This window comes from Chiroxiphia lanceolata, chromosome 13, assembly GCF_009829145.1.
Source record: "Chiroxiphia lanceolata isolate bChiLan1 chromosome 13, bChiLan1.pri, whole genome shotgun sequence".
Lineage (NCBI taxonomy): Eukaryota > Metazoa > Chordata > Aves > Passeriformes > Pipridae > Chiroxiphia > Chiroxiphia lanceolata.
This window is the reverse complement of record NC_045649.1, coordinates 552,878-574,235: the sequence shown is the minus strand read 5'-3', so window position 1 is coordinate 574,235 and position 21,358 is coordinate 552,878. Positions and strand designations below refer to the sequence as shown.

Here is a 21,358-nt window from a genome sequence, read left to right as displayed (position 1 = left end):
TGCTCAGACTAGCACAGGTGAGCTCATGAACCATAGTACTGTTGCCTTTGACATTCAGCATCTACACTGATTGTTCAAAGTATGCCTGGTATTTTCTTGGCAGACAAAGAGCAGCAACCTCTCAAATGGTATGGAAGGTGGTATATTCACATGACAAAATTAGTTTATTTTTAACACGTTTGTTTTCATTTCATTCTACTCATCCTGTCCAGGAATCTTTGCTTCCAGCACCACAAGCCCAGTGGCAGTCAGGAGGCTCCTGGGAGTGGTCCTGGGACTGCACAGGAGCTTCCTGGACAGGAGAATCCTCCTCCCCCTGGCAGCCAGCACTGACACCTGAACAGCCTTTGGGAACAGCCACAGGCCATGTTCTCTAAACACCATCCTCACACCTGACTGGGCATGGCTTGGGGATTGTACACACTGACCAGACCCACTCCTGCCCAGGAACAAAGCCATCACCTTCTGATCCCCAGCAGCCTGCAAGGAGTGAACTCCTAGTTTGGAAAGAAGGTAACTCACAGAAAATATTTACAGAAACTTGTTTTCTTTGATACTTTCCTTGTGGTTTTCTACCTCCTGATAAAGTTCCTCTAGATAAATCCCAACTGTTTTCTCCAGAAGGACAACACAGACATGAAACTGGCAATGACTGTGAAACACTCCCTGTGCTAAAAGAAACAAAACTTACTCACTAATGTGTCAAAATATGCTTATTTTAGGTTTATCACCAAAAAGAGAAGGAGAAGGCACTTAAAGCATTAAAATTACAGACTTGTTTGGAACAGTAGGAATATTAAATTCTACAGCTTTGGACAATAGCTAATGAGAACTGCAAGAAAGTAGCATTGTAGCATACAAAGCTATTAAAATTATTCTTTTTAAGATTAGTGTAGATGTTCAGAAACAGATCCCACCAAAGACTGCTGAACAAGTACAGATTAAATATTCCTTATAGCCTAGAAAATCTACATGAAACCCCTTAATACATACACAGTACTTTCAAAGAGCCTTCCTATAAGGGAAGATAAGCTATGACCATTGGAATTTACCTTCTGTCAGTGCCCTGAGAGCACCAAAATTGTCCCCATCAGCATCATGTGGGACCTCCACCCACGTGCTGTCTGCCCAGAACTGCCTTTAAGCTCAGACCCTCAGCAGTGTTTCCTCTCAGAGCAGTTCTGTCGCTGTGTTTGGGTCCAGCCTGGAACCTTGGTGGGTGGGTTTGCCCTCAGACTTGCCTCTTTGCTCAGGACTTCCATCTGACCTCAATTTCCTCATAATGTCGTGGGGCAGGGAAAAAAATATTTAAAAAGCCTTGTTAGGTAATCAGAATTAGGGTAATCTGTTGAAGCTGTGTGTGAAAACTGAAGTCAAACTGGACTGACAGGCCCAGCAGAGGTTTTTCCTAAGGCTTATCTACCAAGGACTCCACAGTTCTCTTCTGCAGAGCTGCTTTCCAGCTGGTTGTTGCCAGCATGTCCCTGTGCCTGGGGTTGTTCCTGGGGTGTGGAACTGGACAGTTCCCTTTGACCTTTGTGTGACTCCTGTTTGCACCTTCCTTCGTCCCGTTGAGTTGCTCCTGAGTGGCAGCACAACCATTGACTGTTAATCCAGAGGGTCTCTAAGTTTGGTGTCCACACTGTCAGATGTGCTGCTGTCCTTTGCTCTGAGAGGAAAACCCTTCCTGGAGCTGTGCCCAGCACTGTGCCAACACACTCAGTGCCAGCTGCTCTTCCTAGTGGGGACCCTGAGCCTGCCTCTGGCATCCCTGTCACTGGGCAGGGCAGGGCTGACCCTGGGCCTGCCTCTGGCATCCCTGTCACTGGGCAGGGCAGGGCTGACCCTGGGCCTGCCTCTGGCATCCCTGTCACTGGGCAGGGCAGGGCTGACCCTGGGCCTGCCTCTGGCATCCCTGTCACTGGGCAGGGCAGGGCTTTCCCTCAGCCTGCCCATGCCAGGGGTTACCAGCTCCTGCACAAATTCTAAGGTTTCCTTTTTAATGTCTGCCATGCAGCTGCCTGTTTGCTGCCCACTTTGCTGCACTGCTGAAGCTGAGATGAAGTGTCACTTCAGGACATGGATAAGCCCTGGTATTTTTTGTCTCTCACAGTACAATTGGGGAATTTGCAACAGGTTTCTTTCTGTTGCCACTTCCTGGAAAGGACACGACAGAACAAAGTCCACCCAGTACAGGCTGTTCTCCCTTGTGCCACTCTGCTACTTTCAGCCTTAAAAAGCAAAAATCAACCAAGTAGGTACAGTGATATTATTAGAACAGTTTGATTTTCAGTGATGTTCATTTGCCTGTATAAAAATGGATAGATCATTGACAAGAAGAATATCAATCCCAAAAGAAGATTATGCTGCATTGTTGCAACATTTTCTTTAAGAAAATGGGAATATTATCATATTTTGGCTCAAGGGTCTTTGCTACAGATGAAATGCTGATTTCTAAAGAAAGCCAGCAAACAGGCATCACACTCCTGAGGGCAGACAGCACTTGGGCTCTCCAGCCTGTTTGGACACTGCCTGCATGTCTCTCTTGCTGTGTGTCCCTGTTCTCCCATCACTGTTACAGTGACAATTATTGTGATCTCCATGGACCAAGCCATTAGAAAATTTACTGGAAGTAATGCCCAGCAAAAGTCAAAAAATTGCCATGTTTGGCCTCCTTTGAGGAGCTTGTTTGCAATGTTGCCATCCCAAACATTCAAAAACTCAGCTGCTTAAACTAATAAGCTTTTGATGAGACTATGTGTAATAAACAATGCCTTGTGTTCTTCTCAGTTGTCTTCCAAACTCCTGGGGCTCTAATGAATAGTTCCACATGGGTTTGATTTGGCAACCTCTAAATGAAAGCTGAAACTTGTACTTAGCCCCTTAATTACTACAAGATCTGTTGAAACTACTTTATTAATAAATTTTGAACAGGATTGAAGTTCCATAAGCAGATTCTTTTGGTATAGAAATACCTCCTTTCATTTTTTTAGGTGCTGTCTGTTCACATCACTTGTGCAATTCATGGATTCTTGCCCAGCTAAAATTGCTAAGGTTAACAAAGGCTCTTTTGATCAGCAAAAGAGACTTGTGGTGGGAAAAACTGTTGGGAAACCAAGGTAAATCCTCCACTTTTTCCATCCTCTGTGTTAGCTGGCTGCTTTCCATGGAAGAGAAGGAAGTGCTGCTCTCCAGCAGCCTTGGACTGAATTCCAGTTCAGTATGCTAATGACCAAATTCAAAGAATATCTTTCACCATAAGCAGAGTGTTTTCCTGGATGACTGAGAGTTCACTGACGTTCACTGCAGTAATTCAGAAGTCTGTCTCTGGCACTAAATGTGAGTGGCCTACAATCAGGCTTGATTATCCCAACACTTACAGGAAATCCGGAGAAATCTGTAGCTTTCAGGTGCCTTTCACGTAGGTGTTGTTGCAACATTGAAAACAAAAAAAACCCGAAACAAATTAACCCCAACAAGTCCCACAAACAAAAAAACAGAACTGATTTTAGATCAGGTTTTTTTAAAAACTCATTTTTGATTATTTGTACTCAGATGCATATTTTCATACTTCAGAATTGCCAGGTAGAGCAACACAGCACTTGGGATCAAGCCAATTAAAAATTTGTCTGCTTTCCAGTGGAAAAATCCAGGAGACAGGCATGGCATTGGTAAAGTTATTCAGGTTATGCTGTTTTATAGGAAGAGCTTCTTTTGGGGATTTGGTGACTAAGGCTGCCCTTTTTCTCACCTTGGAACAGGTGTCTTTAGGGGAGCAAGGAGAGAGTGCTCACTGTGTTCTTTTGCCTAGAAGAGCTTGAGCTTTGCTTGGTGTGTGTAAAGGCTTTGAAAGCTCCTTATAATCTCCTACCTGTGCCACACATTCACACAAGGTCTCACAATCCAGGCCTCTGACATTTCAGCATTAGCTCACTAGAACTATTTATCTGCAGGGACATAATTGATGGACCTGGAGGTTTGACATTCCTCCACCCTGTCTTAATACTGTTTAGTTCATTGTGTTCCAAAACAGATCACAACCACTTGGGATGAGGACTAGGGCACTTTAAACAAGTATGATCCACTAAGCTCTCTGCAGTCTAAGAGTTCTTCGTCTTGTTCCCACTGACATGAATTGTTATGTGATATCCGTTTAAGATTTCACCATTCAAACAGTTGGATAAAGAATTAACAACTTTCTTTGGCACAATTTAATTAGCAGAGGTGCTTGGCACCACTCACCATATGGAGACTGCCCAGGGCCAGAAGCTGTGATACTCCTGTTTAGTCATCTCACTAACGACAAGATGAATGTTAGCAATATTTTCCAAAATAGCATGGCATGGGCTTTTGAAGAAACAGAAAAGAAAACATAAGAAAAAAGAAAAGGAAGCCTTAGTTCAACTGCAAATCCATGAAATGGAAAATGGACACCATAATTTTGTTGTATTTTAAAGTATCCCCTTGCAGTGGGCAGGTATTGGAGTTTGCAGCCCTGTCTCCTAGAGCAAGATGATCATATCACTGGCTGCACTCATGCCCTACAGCTTAGGCTTTGTGAAGATGAACTCCCCAGCATTTGTAACCCACAGATCTGAATCCTACAGCATCCTAACATCAGCTCCTGGTAAGGCCTCCGGACCCAGCCAAGATGCCAAAGAAAGTGGCACCTTTGAACCAGCCTCTCTGCCAAAGTTATCTGCACAGATGCTTAACTGGAATAACCAGATTGAGAAATGATGCTGGGAACTGTGCTGAAATATTGAAGTGTAGTGTTTACTGATCATGCATCAGAGGCTTTGGTATTTGGGTCATCCTAATGCTTTGGTCTCCTGCTCCTGTGTCATTCTCTCACTGTGCACACTGGCTCTATTGAGGCTTTGTCTAATGCTGTGCTCCTTTAATGCTGCTGCCTCTAAAACCTCCACTTTGTTCTGAATTTGATTGTAACTGGGTTCAGTCTGTGTGACTGTCAGGCTAAACTTTTGTTTTCTTAACTGTCTAATTACTGCACAAGACAGTCCTCATGGGAGCCTAAAGAGGTTTTTCCTTGCCTGTTATTTATAAGCTTCTGTATTATCAGAGAGGCTTTAAACTTCTCTGGATAAATTATGTATAGGTAAAATACTGGGTTTTTTTAATTAACATGTTCAATAATAATTATGTTTAATTAGTTCAGACCTGCACTGCTTGGCCTGTATATTTCTGGTTTCTCTAATTATGGATTAAAATTAAGCTTTATAGTTTTATACTGAAGGGGTTTTTTTAAGCTGAAAACAACAGTTGAAAGAAGTAAACAAATGCAGGATTGTTCTACTACTCTGTTTCCCCAGCATGTGATAGTCTAAAAATACAGAAGTACCTAAAACTACTTTAAGTGTCAAAGAATTTCTGTAAAATTCCTTAAAACTCGTCTACAAACTCCCCTGAAGAACTTCCTTTAATTAGCTGAAAGGCTTTTGAACAGTTGTGATTCAGTCTGAGCCTGACAGGCCGATTCTTTATACAGGGCAAAACATTTTTAATGGACTTTTTAGGGAAGTGTAGACTATGGACAAAAATGAATGTGGTGTGGATAAAGCCAAGGGGAGGAGGATCCTGTGGCACAACAAAACAACTTGACATACTTCCAGCCTTCTCTAGGACTGTTCCAGCCCACTATTTTAACCTTTGCTACTACTGCTCCCTCAGAGTGGTTTCACTTTTGGAGGGGTGTGCTGGGCGGGGAAAGCTGATGCTGGTCAGAGCTGTCAGCACACTTCCCCTGCAGTGCTCCCTCTGGGCCACACAGCACCAGCCACAGGATTCTATGATGAAAGGGAATTTCCCATGGTCACAGGAGGATTAGGCAACTGCCTTGCTGCTCCTTCCTTCCCTGTGGAGGGGGGTTAGGATTTGATCCAAAACCAACAGAAGTGTGTGGACAGAATTTCATTCACTGACACTGGTTTTATGTCAGCCTCTATAAATAGGAAATCTTCCCGGAGCAGAAAGTTTGCATAAGTGTGATCAGCTGAAAGGACTGCTCTGTCCTAAAGTCCCCACCCTGCACTCAGCAGTCCCACCAGCCTTCAGTGGGAAGCTACATGTCGGGGGCCTAGCAGGGACACAATTAGGCCTTATAAGGTTTTCACAAAATTAAAAACACACTGGACTTTTGGCATTTTCTAGCCCAGCCTCCTGCTCAAAGCAGGGCTACCAGCAGTGGTAGCCAGCCATCAGGTCAGCCATGGTTTGTCTAGCAAAGTATAGGGAACCTTTTAAAGGATGGGGACTCTGCAGCCTGAGTGGCCCATTCCAGTACTGCATTACCCACCAGTGAATGGTTTTTTTAGCATCTGGCTTGAACCTCTGAATCAGAGACATCTGCCTGTGCCACTGGTGGTTATCTGCCACTATGGAGAGAATTTGTCTCTCTCTTCATACCTGCCCTTTAAGCAGCTGTAGGGTTCTAGTTGCTATCCCCTTGGCCTCCTGCCCCTGCCTAGGCAGGACTGGCTCACTCAGCCCCTGGTTGACAGGTCTGTGCTCCAGGGCCCCACCTTGGTGGCTCTGCTGCATCCTCTCCAGTCTGTCCACATTTGCTTTGAACTGAGGGCCCTAAAGTTGACTCTGGTATTTCAGCTGCAGTTCCACCATTCCTGACTCCTGGGGTGTGGTGACTGCTCTCCCTTCCCTGCCTGCATTTCTGGTGTGCCCAGCGTGCCATTGCCCCACTGGTGATGAGGGCACCCTGACTGTCACCACAACCCCCCCTCCAGCAGGGCTCTTGCACAGCCAGATTGCTGTGACCCCCCCTCGCCCTGTGCCCACGCTCTGACCAGAAACCGGGCACTTATTTCCTGTTTTGAGATCGACTCGGTTTGAAGAGTTTGAGGGTGTTTTACTTGTGCTGTCAGCCTGACCCAGAGCGGAGCTCAGCACCGGCGTGTGCAGCCCTGCCCTGTTCCAGCCTGGGCTGTGTCCAACACTGCCCTTTTCCCTGCCAGCTTTCGGTGCTTTTCCCTGCCAGCCCTTTCCTCCTGCTATTCCTCCTTGAGGTTGGAAAAGCAGCTTTCCCAGCTCTGCGTGTGTGATCCTGCTCGTGTGCGGTCACTAAAGAGTTACAGTCTGTACCAGGAAACAGCGAGAGAAGGCACCTCAGCACAGCCGAGAGAAGGCACATCAGCACAGCCAGGGGAAGGCACATCAACACAGCCAGGGGAAGGCACATCAGCACAGCCAGGGGAAGGCACATCAGCACAGCCGAGAGAAGGCACATCAGCACAGCCAGGGGAAGGCACATCAGCACAGCCAGGGGAAGGCACATCAGCACAGCCGAGAGAAGGCACATCAGCACAGCCAGGGGAAGGCACATCAACACAGCCAGGGGAAGGCACATCAGCACAGCCAGGGGAAGGCACATCAGCACAGCCGAGAGAAGGCACATCAGCACAGCCAGGGGAAGGCACATCAGCACAGCCGAGAGAAGGCACATCAGCACAGCCAGGGGAAGGTACATCAGCACAGCCGAGAGAAGGCACATCAGCACAGCCGAGAGAAGGCACATCAGCACAGCCAGGGGAAGGCACATCAACACAGCCAGGGGAAGGCACATCAGCACAGCCAGGGGAAGGCACATCAACAGACCTGACTCACGGCAGCACAGCTCGGGCTGTTTGAGTCCAGCTCCCGGCCGGCTCACACCTGCAACAGTTTCACTCCATCCTTCCACAGTTTTTATGTTTCTCCTTCCAGAGGTAAGCTGATTTTTATTTCCAGTTTCTTTTCCTGAGACATCTGTATATGTTAACATAGAGATTCTCTCGTACTAAGGAAATATCTTTGCTGTGAGTTATTTTTTTTAAAATTACTTTATAATTAGAAACTTGTAATGAATAGCTTTATAGAGTCTTCCTCGTGCCCCTGCCTGCACAGCTGGGACAGGATGGCAAAGTTATCCAAGGCTTTTAGTGTCTTACTAAAAAGTAATACTAACCTCTTCCTTGCATAGGTCACCTATGGAATGCTGGTTTGGGGATTTGATGGTGAGATTTTAGAAGGATCAAGGAGAAAAAGCATTCAAAAGAGCAGAACTATTGAAAAAATGTCTTTGGTACCTTGCAATCTGGGGATTACGGAGAGAATTTGTTATCTGTAATTCCTTGACAGTTCCATATTCAATGATTAGACCTTCCAACTGCTTTAGGAATTTGGGTAGCACCCTGCATAAATAAAACATTTCTCATGTTAGGGTTAAACTCTTCTGAAGATTTTCAGCAAGTCACTTGATGTTGAGGTATAGAAACAGATGTACCAACTCAGACACAGGGAGAATGGTCCTTGGCATGTCATGACATGGTTTGTAACTATGAAGGTTGAAGTGGTTTTCATTTTGATTTTAAAAAATCCCTAGCTAAATTAGGTTTTGCAAATCCAAAATAGGACCTGATGATTAGCTTTAATTTTTATCTAAGTAGCCAGTTAGCAAGAGTTTAAAAAATTCTTATATCTTTACTTGATTCAATTTTAAATAAAAATAACTTCTTTCAGGAATGGTTTAGGTGCTAAAGTCATTACTTGATCTTCCTTGCACTGTGTTTGGAGTTGAGTACATTCTTTTAGCTATTTAAATTATTACTTTTGCTGTATATAATAAAAATGAGACATAATTTTGCTGCTGACAGCCTTTTGATTACCTCCTTTATATTTAAGATTGGTAGATCTGTGTGGTCTGTCTTTGTAACTTTAAGGGATAAATGGCTCATTTGGAAATTTATCTTCATTCAAAGGAATATTTTCAAATTTTATGTTAAACTCTCTGTCAGCCTCATACCATACTGGATTTATTCTTTAAGGAAGCCCTTAGAGAAGCACCTAAGGCAGTTATTGCTTTCTAGCTACAATAATATAACAAAAGGCAAAAAGTTCAACTGTGCTTTCCTATCAAAATGAAATGCTGTTAAAGCTGAACTGGTAAATCAGCTGCTGCATTTTTATTTGCATTTTGAGTATGGTTAGGTGCAAAACTGAGCTTAGTACCCCTCTGGTTGTGGATGTGCCTGCAGGGAGAGACTGAGGTTAACCCAAAGTAAATTGGTCATGAACCACAAGTTCAGCCAAGACCATGGGCTAATTTATCTTCTGGTTTTTGTTTCTATTTCACTTCTGCTCAAAGTCAGAAGACTTTCAGGATTTCTGCATCCCAGGAACTATTTTTGTAGAGCACAATTCACACTCAGTAGTCCTTCACAGTTACTTCAGTCCCCTCATTCCTTTTCTAGCCCAGGTCTGCTGAGCTGCACTTTGAGTTCTGACCCACTGACCCTGCAGTGATCCTTACCAATGCTTTTATGCCATGTGTTTTCTTAGATTGCTTGTTTTCCTCCTTCACCACTGACTTTTTGTTACCTCTAGTCTAATGGAGCTTCAGAGATGTAATTAAAACTGGTACTCACATGGTACGACAGTGATGCTTTGCAGAAGTTCTCTCTAATCCACATGTGTTGCCATGCAAAGTGTCTCAGACGTGCAGCTGGCCTGGAGAGGGGCTGTACAGGGACTGTACTGGCCAAATTAGGGGCTGCTGTAAAGACACAACTCCATTTATCAGAATTCTGCCTGTCTACAAGAGCAGAAAATTTGCCTTTTACCTTGCTTTTGCATTCGCATGTGATTTATTAAAGAAGATATTCAAGAATGGTGCAGAACATGCTGACATGTGTTATTGAATAATTGCCTTTTCAATCTAACTGTAAGATGCTAGTTTGTTGTCCACATAAATTCCGTATCACTTTAAAATCACACCTTTTAATATAAATAATGGCCTAACATTTCAAAGTCATCAGATGGAAATAATGATGAGCAACTAATTAGCACCTTGCAGCCTCAGATGGCAAGTTAGGTGCAGACACTCCTTGGCAATTAGTGCATTTTTCCTGTCTTTGTAAAGGAAGGGTTTTGCATTAGTTATTTGGGAAGTAAGGGGTGGTGCAACTTCACTGTGCTTTGGTAGTAGTGACAAAAAGTAGTTCTTAGAACATTTTCCTTTTCTGCTTTTTCCCTCCAACCAGCCATCAAGAAATGGCCAATCCACTGCCCGTGGTAGCCCAGGAAGATTTGGAAAGCTTTACGGTGACCAGAACAGGCTCAGGCTTTGCACTCAAAGCCTTCCACATCTCTTGGAACACTCCCATCTCTGTGAAGCTGCTGAGCAGCCAGGACACTACAGAGAGGTGGGTGTCTGATCTGCCAAGTGACCCCAGGGGAGCCCAGACCTGCAGTGGGGCCGGGACCGTCTGAGCCCAGCACAGCTCCAGCCCTGCAGACACTGTCAGCCAGCCTGGAGGCACCTGTGCTCACAAACAATGGCTTTGGACAATTTTTGATAGAAGTAGAGCTTGCTCCTGAAGTAATTAATTTTGTACTATAATAATGTGTACAAACCTTGATCAGTAATCCCAGCAGGGTGAGGGATCATCTCTCTGGAGGTCCCTAAAGAGATCTCAGCTGATTTAATCAAAACCAGCACGTACAGGTGAGAGTAGGAAACATGGGCAGGATTGCAGTGCAGTGAGATGTGCATGGAAGAACATAATTTCCTGGGAAATGGGAATGTCACAGCAAAATGACACAATACAAGCTTTCTCCTGCCTTCACACTTCAATCCTGCTTCAAATTGTACTCTTATGTCCATATTAAAGCATCCAGAGATCTTTCACTTTATATTGCAAAAATACACTACGTGAGGGATTGCTTCATTTTCTTAGAATTGTTTGGAAGATAACATAATACGTGTTTATTGGTAGAATTATATTGTCTTGTGATCAACCATATGGTTCTCTCTCATTTCCACATCTGCAGTGTCTCATCTCCAGCTGGAACCCCCTTCAGTCTCACCTGCCTCTAACTGGATCTTTTTTCCAGGGAGTGGAAGTTGCTGCTTCAGGATATAGCAGGTGTCAGAGGCTGTGAGTCTGAACGTCTCCTGCCTCCCCTTGGGATTTACCAGTGCCACGGACTCGTGGGGTTGGTGACTGGATGGATGGACAATGGATCCCTGCACTCGCTCATCCATGAGGTACAGAAAAGGTGCCATCTTCTGGGTGGCAAAATTAATTAAAAGATCAGCCAACGAAGAACAATCAGCATGTCAATTATGGTCACAATCTGTTCTTCAGTTTCTGGATTGTGCTTCTGTTTGGTGGTTCTGTTTGTTGTCAAATGAAAACGTGAATAGCAACAATTTCACACCAAACCCTGTATTTTGTGTAACTCAGCGCCAGCTGTACCCAGACCTTCCGTGTCCCTTACTCCTGAGGATCCTGTCAGATGTGGCTGAAGGGCTGCATCACCTTCACAGCCTCCAGCCTGCCTCCTGCCACTGCAGCCTGAAACCTTCCAATGTGCTGCTGGATGGACAGTACAGAGCCAAGGTAGGAGCTTTTCATCTACTGATGTAAAATCCAATTGCATATATTTATCTGAAGAGCCAACATTCAGTACCAAGACTTGATGTACTGTTACTCAAATGATTTTTTCTCTGTAGATATCAGATTATGGTCTAACCAGCTGGAGGAAACAGCAGCTGAGGTCAGCCCTGCAGAACCAGAGGAGCTGCCAGGATTTAGTGTACCTCCCTCCTGAAATCCTTGAAGGAGGCTTTCCTTCCCAGGAAGGTGATATTTACAGGTGAATGGAATTTTAAGGGCAGGTCATACCTAGTCCAGGCTACACTCTATAATGTTGCCAAAATACTTATCCTCAGACATTACAGTAAAAATGCCAGACCACATAATGCGGTGGGATAGTATTTCACACAAGGCCAATTACAGCAGTGAATTAAATTTTAAATTGCCCATATTTGGTGAATAAGATACCAAGGTTAAGAACTGTTTTCAAAGTCAGTCACATAAATATTTATATAATGGACCTAAATCTTTTAAAAGTGTAACATAACTGCCAAAACTTTCAGATATATTTAGAAACCTCATAACTGCTTCACACAGTTTGTAAGTGTGAACTGGTTTTGGCTTTAGTTTCAGGAAGAACTGTTTATGCCTAGAGAGGCCCAGACAAAAATGAGACCTTTCTCTCAACGGTGTCCCATTGAGGTCCTATGGGATCTCGCTGAAATAACTCCCTGAGCCACTCCAGCCTTCACACTTTTGAACAAAGTGATTTACAGAAAGGAGGGAGGTCATCACTGCCACGTGTCCCTTTGGGTGTGTCACATGCACCGTGGTGCCTCAGTAAATGAGAGGAGCTGGAATCCAGCCCTGTCTGGATGGACATCCATCAGCATGACCCACACACAGAGCTGGGGACTAACACTTTCTGATTTCTGAGCTTTGAAGAAACCAACACATTTAAATTCCTGCTTTATTGTCACAGAGGCAGGCTCTAAGAGTAATCTAATAATTCATACACTTGAGGAGACCTATAAATGATGAGGCTAATCTGATATTGTTCACAAACACAAGATTTTTGCACAGGAAGAATGAAGCCTTACTTTCAGGACATAAATAATTTTCCAACATTTCATTCATATATAGTATATATGATATAAAATATATATTATACAATGTATATATTTATAATATAATATATTATATAATGATATGCTCAGATGTAACTCAGGTGCATGAGATAGGTGTATATCTAGACAGTGGTACCACAGAGAAAACAAAAATACCTGTCATATATGAAATACTAAGTACATTTAAGTTACATGTAGCTCCACATTATATTAATATTTCCTAGAGAGTAGAGGTAAAAGCACTTCCAGGTTTCTATGTGAAAATAAGGCAGAAGAGGGGGTTCTTTTAAACACTGTAATTCATCACTACAGCAAGGTGTGAGTGAGCAGATATCTTTATCCTAGAACTGCCTCTTCCCCTTTTGATTACTTTGCTCCTGACTCATCCATAGCCTGTTTTCTCTCTTTCAGCAGCCCCCCCTCTTCTGCCTCTGATTTTGCAGATTAACAACTGTATTTTACACCATTAGAGTTGTGGGTTATATATATAGATCTATGGTATCACTGGAATTCTTCCTAGGATGTTAGAAAAGGAAAAAAGTATTTGGAGCCCTATAAAAATTTGCTGAAGAAAACAGATACATCAGAATCGAGTTTTTGTAGGTTAATAGATGTGCTTGTTGGTACCTGATGAAAAGTCCAGCCCTTTCAGTTGCTATTGAAATTACTTGAAAGCAAAACAAAAATAGAGAAAAGAGAACAAAAGATCTCAAAATTCACAAGAGCAAATGTAGATAAGGTGGTAACCTGAAATGGAATTCTGACTGAACCTATGTTTAAAAAAAATAAATTTTAACTGATTATTTTATAAGAGCAGCTCAGCTGAGAACTGAAAAAATCTCATCAAATTAGGAAAGACTTGGATAGACTGTCTTGAAAAACTCCTTTTTCTTAAAACAATAAACTTGCTCTTAGAAATGAGAACACAGATACAGATTGCAAACTAATGAATGGTCTTTCAATGTTTTGGTTTTTTTTTCAGTTTTGGAATAATGTGTTGGGAGAGCCTAAGCAGACAGAAACCTTCTGAAGGTATTTATCTCTGTTGTTCATGTCAGACTTTGTATTGTCCAAATCTTGCTCACAAATTCCCTTATTTTAGGGCAATTATGATACAAACAGCACTGTCTTTTCAGATGTCCCTTTGCCTTCTCTTACAGCACAAAGCTCCACATTCCAGGATGTAAAGATTAGGGTCTCTCAACAAACCCTCAGTGTTTCCAAAGAAGTGATCTCTCTTGCCCCGTTTGTAGCATCTCCCTGTGCTTGCTGAGGCACCGTGTCACTGAGCTGGGTTTCCACTTTCCTTTAGGGAGCAGGAATATCACTTCACATCTGTCAGTTATTGAGTGACAGGTAGTAACTGAATGAGCATAAGACTCATTTTTACAGTTGCCATGAGTTTTAAATACCAATCAAGAACCGTCAGTTCATGCTGACTCCTCTTCAGGAAGCATCCTTACTGTCTTTGTGTAAGGATCTAGGAATGCTGTTTCGTGGAAGTGGAGGTCAGTGAAAGCTTCATTCTGCATGGCAAAACTGACTGAAGGACTCCTGCGTTCTACACACTGAGAACCCCTGTAAAACACTGCCCAGAACAACATCTCCATGTGTGAACAGCTTGTGGCTGCCACCTTGAGGCTGCTCCAGCTGGGGTTTTGTACAGGAGGAGTTCTGTTCTTATAATGCAAGAGTAAGGCTTTTTACAAAACCATGCTTAGAATACTCACATGTATTCCTGAGGTATCTGTGCATGTATTTTGCAATGCAGGTTTATATATCCATTTATGACTCAGTATTTGGACAGAAGTCTTTATCCTAAAATGTCCTGTTCCAATCAATAAGTAGCTATAGCTACGGTTAAAGGTTATGGTAAAAGAGTGTTAATACATTTTTGCTTTTAAAAAAGCAGTCTTTGTTTTAAAATACACAATATGACTTATGCTGAATGTAATTTAAAGAGAGTTCTGAGGTCTTTAATATTTTTTGCAGTGACATTTTCTTTTAAACTGCAGGTCAAACAGCCCTGCTGGAGGTTCTGACAGGAATCTGCTGCAGCTCCCGGCCTGGTCTTTCAGACAAGTTTATACCAAGCAATTTTCCTGAGAGGAACAGACTATTGCACCTCATTGCTCTGTGCTGGCATCAGGATCCAGCTCACAGACCACGGACTGCAGGTGACATTCAGGGTGTGCTTTCTGTGTGAGATCTGTGATGGAGAGGGTCACTCCAGGACCATTATTTAGCACTCCAGATGGCAGCACAGCTCAAGTGGGAGGGGGCTTTAGATCATCACAGTACCTGAGATATTCCTTCTGACTGACACTTCTTACCACAAATTGCCTTACTTGTCTCCAAAACTGTGTTTAGTATAACGTGAAAATAAAGGAAGGGATATTATTGTTCATATATATACACATATCTAATATATCTACACTAGCTTAAGGAAGATCAAACTGCCCTAAGCGTTTCTCAATTCCAGTGCACAACCAGTTCCTTTTGAAGTGTGCTATCATTGTCTACTTCAGTGGAATTGGTATGTTTAGCATCTGTTTTTAAAAAGATAACTGAGAAATTAAAATTGAGATATTTGAGGGCTTTTGAAGTTGAAATGCTGAGGAAGCAATTAGCATATAGCTTTATTGTGATGGATTTATTGAGTCCTGAGTAAATGTTTTGCAATGAAGTTCATACATCTGTGTGAACATTTAAGAAAATATGATTTTCATGTGACTGGAACCGTTCTTTAAAATCAGGTCAAAGAGGAAACCAAGAAAAAGTATAAGGTGGAAGTTGTGTTAAACTCATTTTGTCTAGTTCATACATCTTCTCAATATAATAATGAAGTTAGTTGCAACATGCTGATGTCTAAATATATATATATGCTTTCATACACAATGTGGTATTTAAAATGCTTTATTACCCCTGCAGAATGTGTAGATCTTCTAAATGGAATTTTGACTGGTATAAATAAGGAGGTAATTTCCACAGCAATCTACAGTCTGATGGATGCAAAGGTTAGTGCAAAATTAAGTTTTGTTCTCCTACAAGGATTTTACTTGATTTGTTCAATTACAATCTTTGTGATCCAAACCCAGGAAAGGCCTTGTGTTGATTGCTTTAGTGGCTGCACCAGAGAGCTGGAGCACACCCTTTGGCACTCCAGGCTCACTTAGAAACTGTAGAGAATATATTGGGAGGTTCTCTAGAAAATAAGTCAATTGACACCTGCTATTTTAAAAATATGAGAGCTTCTTTCCAGTCACCACCTGTCAGCCTGGTAAACCCACGTGAGTAAGAACAAATATTAGCCTCAAGTCCTTCAGATTAGGGCTAGAACCAAGGACAATTTTGTGTGTACTGGTTCCAAACCAAGTAGTTCCAACCCTGGACAGTTTGTACCTGCTGCAGCAGTACCGTATCAGCACTGTTCTGTGCCCTGCACTGTTCCTACACTGACAGGCTTTCAGGAACAAGGCACTTCTTGTCCTACAGTCTCAGAGGGTTCTCTGATACCACAGGGATGGGTTGGGAATGGCCAACAGCTGAGGGACACAGCTAACTCCATGTATGTCTACAATGCCATGGGAAATGTGGCCCAAACGTGACTGCCACAAACAGAGCTGTCTCCTACCCAGTTAACTCAGCCAGTCATGGTGGGGAAGCCAGGAATGAGCTGCAGCCTCAGCCCAGCCCTCTGACTCTGCCTGCACCCTCGGGCTCATTGCTGGGCCTGGGTCTGTTGTGTGAGGGATTATTTCTACCTGTTGCAGTCACATTCTGGGATTGTAGAACAGACTTGATCAATGTTTTAGTAGCTGGCATAGTTATAGTCAAAGCCATTTTTACTACTGCTGAAGTTTATTACCAAACATTCCATAATCTAATGCTTTGATTGCCCTTGAGCAAGGTTTTATTTTTTTATTTGCTGAATTAATAAAGAGCACTATTTATTGTTCAAATTGATAAGTCCAAAATTACTGTGAAAATGATACTGAAGTTTCTTGAAAATTGATCAATTCACAACTGTTGAAGTATAAAAACTAAAAAATAGTTTAACAAATCTGCTGTGGATGTAGGAATGGGAAAACAGTTACAAGTATTGACACATCCTTATGCAGACAGTTTGGCACACTAACAGAGCATGGCTGTGCTGTTTGGATCCTTGAAGGAAAACATGTTATAGCTAGCCCAATCTCTCTCAATATAGGCTTATTTTCACCTTTTCCTGCATGAGTCAAAAGTGGGTTTTAAAATAAATGTGAAACACCAGAAACAGTAAGAGGGTAGAATTTTGTGTCAGATTCTATGCCCGCTGACATGTGTTAAAATGTAAAATTGCTCAGTGCAATTCCTTGTTAGCACATATGAGCACACCTTAGAGTATAATATCCATTGTCAGTATAAATTCTTGAACAGCCCACATCTATCCTCATTGGAGTTCTGTGCTTTCTCCTGCCAGGAGAGAGCGCTTGATGCTTGCAAAGGCTCAGCCACCTACACCCTGCAGACAGGCACCTGCAACTCAGAGGTGAGTACAGACAGTCTGCAGCACTTCAGGAGCTGCTGCTCTCTCCTGACAGCCCTGCCAATGCACAGAGCAAACACAATGCATAGTGCAAAATGTCCCTGCCCAGGGTAACTCCACCCAGGCAAACCACAAACCCCACTGCTTTACCTGGTTCACAGCAACTGCCCCTGACGTGGCTCTTGCAAAAACATCTTCCACTTCAGATTTGTTCCGAACCTCTCCTGTTTAGAAAAGGGTTTGGAACAAAACTTTCCAAGAAGGTAACTCTTCTCCATTTTGGTCTCTTTCAGATCATCTGTCCACCAAAAAACAACCGCTTAATCAGCAAGAAAATTCCTTTCATAGTGCCGAGCTCAACTGGCCTACTTGATAGCAGTGGAAATAATGCAGGAAGAGAGAATATTCTTGAGATGGGTCTGTCAAATACTATCCCACAGAATGCAAAAACAAGAAAAGGTGTCTATCTTGAACTATATTTAGCTCCAGCTATTATAAGAAAAGCATAACTATTACTAGTTGTTCAATACAGAAATGTTGTTTTCCATGTAAAATTGTCCCTTCTCAGAGTAAAGCTGTGCCTTCTACTGGTATCATCTGAAGTGTGAGTTCACTGCAGGAAACCAGAGACACCACAATGTTTTTTGATTAAATGTATAGATAGAAAAGCTGGGTTTGCTAATTTTTTCTAGAATACTGAGCTGTAAATGTAGAGCTGCCTTTTCCTCACACATCAAATATTGAGTGTTGGTTTTGACAGAACAAGACCCTCCTGGGAATCCCACTGCTTTGTGCCACCAGGAATAACTGCTTTTTCTGTAATTTGCTAAGAAAAGGAGAAATGTTTTAAAAAGACTGTGTTGCCAGGAACGTGTGAATGATTCCTGATAATCACCATTCCCATGTAAATAACTTCCTTTATCTTTCCAATGTGGATTTGTCCTATCAAAGTGTTTACATTTGTGTCAATAAGTGATTTTCTGTACTTCTCATGCCTTTGGATACAGAAGTTGAGACACAGGAAATCAATTCACTTGTAGCAACATCTGCATTTCCAAGCCCTTTAGTTCTGACCAACAGTGTCAGACTCATCACAGAACAAAACGTTCCATGACTTCAGTAACAAATTCCTGCAGGCAGTTTGGAAAAGTCTGGTGTGTGTAGTAATATACACCAAAATCTTCCTAGGAATAATGGTGTGGAATGAAGAGCCAGAAGAACAGCCAGTAATAAGTAAGCACTCTCAAGTCAGTCTTAAGTACCGGTCTTCTGCAGTGGGTGACAAATGTATAGTGGTTTGTTGTTCAATTCAAGGGTCTAATCTTGCTCATCTTAATCTTTTCTAGATCATCCAGGCTCTGAGAGTAGAAAACCAAACTTGTTTAGGAAGATTCCTTTATCTGGTTCAGCTGCAGACACACAAAGCAGTCAGGATGTGGCCCCACTGCTGGCTCTTCAGCACAGCCCACAGCCACTGCACCCTGGACAAGCAGTGACAGGTGAGGCACCACTCCCAGTCTGAGGTGGCAGTATTTGCCTTGGCCAGATCTTAGCGATAAAATAGTTTAAAATATTTCTAAATATTAAGATATTTCTAAATTTTGTGCACATTTTAAAGTATTTAGTGTAATAGGTGCTCCTAATTTGATACAAATGTCTCACAAGTCTATTTATGTATAACTGCTCCTCTCTTCCCAGAAGTCCAGGCACTGACCATTGAGAACATTGGCTCCAGTGTCATTGCCCAGAACATTCTTTCCAGGGTCCCTGTGAGGCTGAGAACAGTTCTGAAAAGACCATAATAAAAATACAAAATATACACCACACGTTGAGTGTGAAATACACTAGTTGTTTAAGTCTGGGATTATTTGTTTTGCAATCTTAAACTGTGCATTGTATACCTCTACAAGAGTAGCTGCTGACTACAGAAACAGGTTCCCTTACTCACATGGTCTCAGGTCTCCCTACAGAACAGAGGCAGGAAGGCTCAGCTGCTGGTTTGGGAAGCCTCACTCTGCCTGTGGGTGAACCTTTGGGAGCTGGTTTTGCTAACTGTTTGCAGACTGGCTTACGATAGTTCTCAGCCTAGCTGGCCATCCTTCTCCATGGCAATTCACTTGAGTGATGACATAACTTCTGAATAAACCAACAGACTAGATTGTGCAGGAAAAGTTCATCACACAACACTACAGCAACAATCAGAATGACAGAGGCATGTTCTCCAAAGCAACATGACTTCTGGTTCTTAGTTTTTCTCCTCTACACTAAAAACCCTGGTATCAGTACTAAGTGTTCTAATCACTCTGTGAAAAGAGATAGAACCCAAAGCTCTCCACCATTTTGCCAAGAGTATTACTTTTCTTATCAGTTTGACTTTGATGTATATTCATTTTCCCAGTTTCATGCTACGTTTCAAATGTTCCTGCTACCCTAAGCTGTGGTCTTTCCTTCCACTTTTGACAGGAGAAAGTTTTCTCATCTGTGTCAAGCCAAGCTGCTTTGCATGAAGTTTGATACAGATGCTCAATGAATAAGCACAAGACCTGAAAATCTGCTCCCCTAAAAAACTGAGCACTTAATGGTCTTTAGAAACACTTATTTTCTGTAATCTGATCTTCATGAGTTTCAAACAGAAGATAAAAATACTTTGGACTAGTTTTGAACATAGAATGCAAATAAACTAACTCCTCCCACTTCCTTCCTCTACTGAGTTTATATTTCTGGTGTTGATGTTACCACTTGCTAAAAACTTCTGGAAGAAAATAATACTAGTTTAACACGTTTTGTTTCCTTTTCCCCTTTCACTTCCTTTTCACTTTTTGTTTCCAGGTCCTTGCTGCAAAGGAACCTTCTGTCAGATCCTCACCTGCCAGAGACAGAGCATACTGAGCTGCATGACAGAGGGACGCCTGAACCACCTGCTGGACGTGCTTCGCTCGCAGCAGACGCTGTCCCGGCCGGACTACGAGACCATCACCTCCCACCCCACCCTGACCGGCCGGGCCCGGGCCCTGCTGGACACCTGCCTGTGCCTCGGGGACAGGGCAGCACAGGGGGTGCTGACTGCACTGTCAGGGACCAAGTGCAGTCCTCTGGGACAAGTCAGCCACTGCCCAGACTGCCCTCTGAGGTGAACTGCCGTGCTGCAGCTCTTTGCAGTGTTACCCTCCTCTGAGCACCAGTGCTTAGTGACAGCAGCAATGACTCACATTAACTCCTCATACCAGGGACCAAAGTCAATCCTTCCTACAGCCCAGGAGTTTTGTACGATTGAAAGGCTTCAGAGAATCAAGAAGTATTTCTTCAACAGGGCCTTAAGGAAGACTTGGAAGCTGTACTCGGATGGGAGACTGCCTGGGAATACTGAGTGCCGGAGGCTTCCTTGCCTTCTTCTGAACTTATCCATGGACACGGATGCTTTGGAGTGTCCTGCTGCTGCCTGGGCTCATCCACAGGTCACAGACCCTTTGAGTTCACACTGGAGTTCCAGTTTGTCCAGTACACAGAAACACTGCTGTTATCAAAATGTTCCCAGGCACAGCAGAGTAAGATAAGTGGTACAGCAAGCAGTGACAGCAAAAGCCAGCCACGAACAAGCACTGATGTACAGAAGGCAGCAAGCCCCATGGCAAGCACAGAGCCTGTCAACAGCTCAACAGCAACAGCAGCTATAAATGTGATCTAGCACATTCCAATTAAATCTGGTGTTGCCTTGGACCCTTCAAGCCTTGTATTGGGTGCTGTGACTGTGTAAGCTCTGCTCAGCAATAACAAAAACATCCCTGAATTATCGACACTGTTTTCAGCACAAATCCAGAGCACAGCCCCATAGTGCTGCTATGAAGAAAATTAACCCTACCCCATCCAAAACCAGCACAACTGTGAAGGAAAATAAGATTACTCTAATTATAATGAAAATGATGATATAAGATGCCAGTTTTTTGAAGGCCCAGTGGGATTTCAAGCTGCATGGCACCAGATTAACATGAGAATTTATACAATCTACAGGTATTTCAAACACAAAACCATGTTACTCTGTTTCTCTATGTTGCTTTTGTTCTCTCTGCAGTCTCAAAAGTGCTCACTGAATTGAGCAGTTTGGCAGATTGCAATTTTAAGTACAGTAATATGTTGTCTAAGCACACTTAAAGAGAGAAGAAATTTGTTACATCAAATTTCCAGCTACAGTACTGCTGAAAGCAAAAACGTAACTTTCTTTTACCTAACTTATTTAAACTTTGAGATTGCCTTGAGATAAAATATTGTTACTATTAAAAGCAATGTCTATCAGGATGTGTTGACAATAGTTTTGC

General features: G+C 42.8%; 2 protein-coding genes across 3 annotated transcripts in view; one reads left to right on the top strand and one right to left on the bottom strand.

Annotated features, from left to right (window-relative positions):
* The window catches only part of OSGIN1 (oxidative stress induced growth inhibitor 1), a 66,785-nt gene that overhangs the window by 33,558 nt on the left and 11,869 nt on the right, over positions 1 to 21,358 (bottom strand). The window contains exon 3 of the mRNA XM_032700906.1: positions 9,438 to 9,565. Coding sequence (XP_032556797.1) covers positions 9,438 to 9,565 — 128 coding nt within the window. The remainder of the gene's footprint in view (positions 1 to 9,437; positions 9,566 to 21,358) is intronic.
* On the top strand, positions 7,151 to 21,333 carry LOC116793219 (receptor-interacting serine/threonine-protein kinase 2-like). 2 transcript variants are annotated; one of them, XM_032700911.1, is made up of 12 exons: positions 7,151 to 7,739; positions 10,061 to 10,214; positions 10,906 to 11,059; positions 11,259 to 11,414; positions 11,528 to 11,670; positions 13,500 to 13,549; positions 14,533 to 14,694; positions 15,449 to 15,534; positions 16,980 to 17,048; positions 17,339 to 17,504; positions 18,392 to 18,544; positions 19,875 to 21,333. In XM_032700911.1, exons 2-12 carry the CDS (start codon positions 10,063 to 10,065, stop codon positions 20,177 to 20,179), a joined length of 1,596 nt encoding a protein of 531 aa, XP_032556802.1. In that variant the 5' UTR covers positions 7,151 to 7,739; positions 10,061 to 10,062; the 3' UTR covers positions 20,180 to 21,333. The 2 variants fall into 2 exon arrangements, with proteins under 2 accessions (XP_032556802.1, XP_032556801.1); XM_032700910.1 differs by having other exon boundaries at positions 10,053 to 10,214.

Coding starts and splice junctions, on each gene's coding strand:
- LOC116793219 (XM_032700911.1), top strand. CDS start 10,063: ATGGCCAATCCACTGCCCGTGGTAGCCCAGGAAGATTTGGAAAGCTTT. Junction 10,215..10,905: donor AGCCAGGACACTACAGAGAG/GTGGGTGTCTGA, acceptor TCTTTTTTCCAG/GGAGTGGAAGTTGCTGCTTC. Junction 11,060..11,258: donor TGCACTCGCTCATCCATGAG/GTACAGAAAAGG, acceptor TGTGTAACTCAG/CGCCAGCTGTACCCAGACCT.